This window comes from Myotis davidii, unplaced genomic scaffold, assembly GCF_000327345.1.
Source record: "Myotis davidii unplaced genomic scaffold, ASM32734v1 scaffold1149, whole genome shotgun sequence".
Lineage (NCBI taxonomy): Eukaryota > Metazoa > Chordata > Mammalia > Chiroptera > Vespertilionidae > Myotis > Myotis davidii.
Genome location: NW_006300370.1, coordinates 228,753 through 233,990, shown reverse-complemented (window position 1 = coordinate 233,990; position 5,238 = coordinate 228,753). Strand labels below are relative to the sequence as shown.

The 5,238-nt window shown below is 45.6% G+C and overlaps 1 protein-coding gene across 1 annotated transcript in view; it reads left to right on the top strand.

Moving 5' to 3' along the window:
- Positions 1–1,465, top strand: part of VIT (vitrin) — an 89,160-nt gene extending 87,695 nt beyond the window's left edge. The window contains exon 15 of the mRNA XM_006776927.2: positions 895–1,465. Within this exon, the coding sequence (XP_006776990.1) occupies positions 895–1,073 (179 nt within the window). The 3' untranslated portion in view covers positions 1,074–1,465. The remainder of the gene's footprint in view (positions 1–894) is intronic.
- Positions 1,466–5,238: the final 3,773 nt, after the last annotated feature.

Genomic DNA, 5,238 nt, shown 5'->3' with positions numbered 1-5,238 from the left:
CTGCTGAACTCCCATCCCTTTAATCCCACTATTTGCATCTAGACATCCTCGAGCCTCTCCCTTCCTACAAAATAAAAAATGTTCTTTGGCCCCATGCTCCAGCCTCCTCCCCTTACAGCCCCACTGCTGGGAAGGGTCAGCTGTATGTGCTGCCCCGTATCTCCATTCCTTTTTCACTCTCAACGCACAGCTATTCATTTGGTTTCTTCGGCATCTACTCCCCTGAAACTGCTCTCTCCAGGCTACCAATGTCTCTTTGTTTTTTTCTAAATCCATTGAGCACTATTTTGTTTTCATCTTACATGACCTCATTGCATTATTTAACACTGTTGGCCACTGACATATCCTGAAACCCTCCCTTCATGGCGACGATGGAGCACGTCCTGAGTGGCTGTCTCTCCAGGTCCTCGTACAGTGTCCCTGCTCTGGGGATGAGCTTGGAGTTCATGGCTTATAAAGCCTAAAGTCATCCAATGCCACTGTCTTAGTTAAAAAGATCTTGAACTGTCTTTTCGATGCATTTAAGACTGACATTTTGTGTGGCTCCTCACGCAGGTAGAGCGGGCTTGTGCCATGTGGTATGGTCTGCATGGCAGCAAACGTTTCACTTGTCCCAAAATATCATCCCCTCTGCTGCTCATGGATAGGAAATTCTGATCAAGCATTTACTGCATTTATCTGTTGTGGGTTTTTTTCCTCAACAGACTATAACCTCCAGTGAGATAGCAACTGTATCAACTTGGTTACTGTGAGTATATAGCAGATGTTCATGCTTTGGGGCACATTTCTGATTCTGGATTTGGCTGCCAGCAGAGCAACAGGAAGGCAAGGATTCATGAGCCGTGCCTCTGCCTGGAAATTTCCATCTGCTTCATGGAAACTTTGTCCCCACAGGAGTGATCACCTATGCAGTAGGCATCGCCTGGGCTGCACAGGACGAGCTGGATGTCATCGCCACTCACCCGGCCAAGGACCATGCCTTCTTTGTGGACGAGTTTGACAACCTCTACAAATTGGTCCCGAAAGTCATCCAGAACATTTGTACCGAGTTCAACTCACGGCCTCGGAACTGAATTCGGAGCGGGCAAATGCTGCTGCCCTGCCTCCCGCTGGAACAGCCCCCAACGCTTCACGGGCACGCACGGGGCAGGAGGCACGTGGGCTGGAGAAATGCCGTGTCGTTGCCAGTGTGCTTTTTTCCTATTTCAAAACTTGGAGCTAGGAAGATGATCATGAATTTGTAGAAATGAGCCAAAATGATACATCCTTTTGAGGATGCTGAGTTTTACGTTTTGACAACTGTTTTCAAAATAACTATTCAGAATAGAGGACAGCACTTAAGACAGGCTTAACCAAAGCTTTTGTGAGTTTTTTTTTTTACTTGTCATTAGAACTCTGTAACCCTCAACAAGTTTCATTTTTGTCCTGACAATGTAGGAGTTGCTTAATTAAATATTTAAAAGGATACATGTGATCATTCTGTGTCATGGGTAGCAGTTCAGTGTTTGTGGCAGGGCCACCCTCTGCCCTTCTCCTTCCCCAGAGCACTTGCAGTGCACTCACGCCCAGCTCAGGGCGATGACACACCCATGGGGCACAGAGACACTGTGCAGGCAACAGCTAGTTTTAGGGCCAGCTGGGGGACGGCCCCAGAGAACCAGTCGGTCTGGCTTAAAAGCAGGTACAGAGGCTCTCACCCAGGCTGCGTATTAGAATCACGTGAAGACTGAAACGCTGGTTCCCAGTCCCCATCCCAGTCCAGTGAACTCGGGTCTGGGAATGGGGCCTGAACACCGGCGTGTCTGAAGAGCTCTCTGTGGGGCTGAGGTGTTATCAGAATTGAGAATCACGGAGCTCCCTCTGAGCAGTCAGTGTTACAGCCGTTTCCTGCGGGAGCCCTGTTTGGGTCCCATCCAGTTTAGCATTTGTCCTGGATGCTTCTGTTTGTTAACTAGACATTATCATTAATAGCAGGACATTGGGATGGTTTGGTTGAATCCACTTTTTGCTTCCAGCTTCTGTGAAGGACTCGTGTGTTAGGATGTAAAATCATGTGCAACTGGGAAACATTCAGAAGAATCACAAACAGAGATGACATTCAGCAAGTTAGGTGTTGTAAAAATGTGTGTTGAAGCATGCTACTCCGAATGGAGGCAAAAAGGTAATACCTGTGTAAATACCTGGCACAAAAGATTTACATAAAACATTTTGAATTAAATTCATCATCCATTTAGCAGAATTTGCATAAAGCTTACCCAATCTCTCAGTACCTGGAGAGAGAGTATAACAATTTAAAATGTGGGCTACAGAGAAGAATCAATTAACAGTGCCAGCAATTTCAAATTTATTAACCATAAATTTAACTTTAAAGGCAATTGTACACAAATACGTTCAAAAACTTCAAAATATGAAAACTATTTTTTTAAAAAAAGGAAATTCTTTGTAAAGATACCAGTGACACACGGTTAGTGATAGTTCTGCTCAGAAACTAATCAAAGAACTTCAATAAGTACTACGAACAGTTACTCGGCCTATATTTTTAAACATGCAGATAATCAATATAAAGGAGTTTGCTTCTTTTTTCAATGTCCACACACAAGTAATTTATTATTTTAAGAAAAATGTTCTTCGAAAAAAAGAGAAATGTTCTTTTGGAAAATAGTTTTGGAGTATAATTATTTTATAGGGGCCTTAGTACAAAAACCATTTGTCATCAATAAGTAAATATTTCCCAAAATAATATACTTTTAATTACTCTGGTATCCTCTTTCATTCACAGAATTATCCCAGTTTGGGAAATAAGTACAGTCACCCCTGTTACAGAAATTATAATTTTGAAGATAAATGGGACCTCCTCCAATGGGCCCACTGTCTCTATGTTTGTTGTCAATAACTGTTTGAGTGTGGAGGAAGGCATCTCCAGAAATGAGGTGCTCATGGCTACGGTGTCATTAGAATTGTCTATGTGAGTGTTCAAGTCACCAAAGATGGTGAGGGGAGTCGGGATGTAAAAGGAAAGAGGGAACCCAGCTCTGGTAGGCTCAGCTAGTGAAAGAAGGTGACTGGGAGGTTGGGAGAAGGCAGCAGTGACAGGAGTGGAGGGCTGAGGCTAGAGCTCCAGGAAGCAGGGTGCTTTGAGGGAAAAAAAAAAAAGGAGCTTGGGAGAGCAATGGGGGCAAAGAGCAGACCTATCCCTTCCAGGCCCGAAGCCCAAGGGGTGAGAGAGCACAGCCCCCACTCAGGAAGGTGCCGAAGACAACCAGGCTTCAGGTAAGTGGAGGCAAGAAAGGGGTGAGCTTCCGGGAGCTCACAGACAACAGAGAGCAGCTCCTCACAACGTGGTGGGAAGGCTGGGGTGGGAGTGGGGCTGGGTCAGGTCTGGTTTGCACAGAGCAGTTTAGAGATAAAGGTCCTGCTGGTGATGGGTGACACGGAAGGCTTGGATATAAATGCCGCCTTGCTCAACCTAACCTGTGCCCAACACTGCTGGGGAGACACTGAAATCTTACACTAAAAGCAGAACCTTAGAGAAAACTCATGTCACACCCTCCAATGGCAAAAAGGGAACCCAGGCTGGAAGAAGGTTGTGTAGATGTGACATGAAGGGACAGAACTGGAATTCAGGTCTCCTGTCTTCGAATCCACCGATTCACTAGACTGCCTTCTTGCAGAACCTGAAGGCCCCCCACTCTCTCCCGCATCCCGTCCTACACACACCCTGGTTCTGCACATTCATGGGCTCCGACCCAGCCTTTGCAGGGCTCCCTGGGTCCGACAGACTCAGAGCCGATCTCCTAAGGCAACTCTTTCAACTGTGGTCTCAGCAGAAAAGCTCTTCATGCCTTCCCCCTCCCAGGCAACCAAACAAGCAGACCGGGAGCCTCGAATGCTGCAGCCTCTCTGGGTGCGGACAGCGCCTACACTCCATTCACGTCTGACCTCTCAGGAGGGAGGGCTCCCTGAAGGGTTTCTTTGCTAAGAGTTTTGCGACAAAGCTCTGCTATAAGTCTGCAGCCACGCGGACAGGGCTCAGATATTTCTTGTTTCTCTTTAAATCCTTTGAACAGGACAGAGTTCCATGAAGCAGGTCTGTCGGCAGCGGTCTCGGGGGAGTGTCACGGGTTTATAAAGAGGACAGTGCTGCTGTAGCCAAGGATTTTCAGCCTCAAAGAGGAGTTTCCGAATAATAATGTCATTTTCCAGTCACAATCTTAAGAAAAGTTCTCCCCTTAGATTACCAGCACATAAACGCAGCAAGTAGGAAATATGCTTGAGAGCATGAATTCAATTCTTTGGGAAGAGACATTTATTCAACTGATGCCTCTGAGGGATTCACAGTTCAATAGGAAACCACACACAAATGAACAATTAAAATTGCATAATTAATATCATGGGAGTATGCACAAAGTGCGTGACGGGTGACTGCCAACAACCTCATGAGAAATCAAATCACAGTAATGCCTAAGAGTGAGTGTGCGCTGCACACTGGGCATTGTTCTAAGGCAGTGGTCGGCAAACTCATTAGTCAACAGAGCCAAATATCAACAGTACAACGATTGAAATTTCTTTTGAGAGCCAAATTTTTTAAACTTAAACTATATAGGCAGGTACACTGTTATTAATTAGGGTACTCCTAAGGCTTAGGAAGAGCCACACTCAAGGGGCCAAAGAGCCGCATGTGGCTCGCGAGCTGCAGTTTGCCAACTGCGGTTCTAAGGACTTCACATGTATTAACTCGCTTATCCCTACGGCAGTGGTTCTCAACCTTCCTAATGCCGCGACCCTTTAATACAGTTCCTCATGTTGTGGTGACCCCCAACCATAAAATTATTTTTGTTGCTACTTCATAACTGTAATGTTGCTACTGTTATGAATCGTCATGTAAATATCTGATATGCAGGATGTATTTTCATTGTTACAAACTGAACATAATTAAAGCATAGTGATTGATCACAAAAACAGTATGTAATTATATATGTGTTTTCTGATAGTCTTAGGCGACCCCTGTGAAAGAGTCGTTCAACCCCCAAAGGGGTCGCGACCCACAGGTTGAGAACCGCTGCCCTACGACTTGCTGAGAGAGGTACCGTTATTATTTGCATTTTGCAGAGTACGCAGCCAAGGCATGGAGATGTCAAGTAACTTGCCCAGGGTCATAGAGCTGTAGAGGCAGATCTGGGCACTAAACAGAGGCAGTCTGACCCCAGAGTCATTATATACTCAGCCACTTTGCCTCTT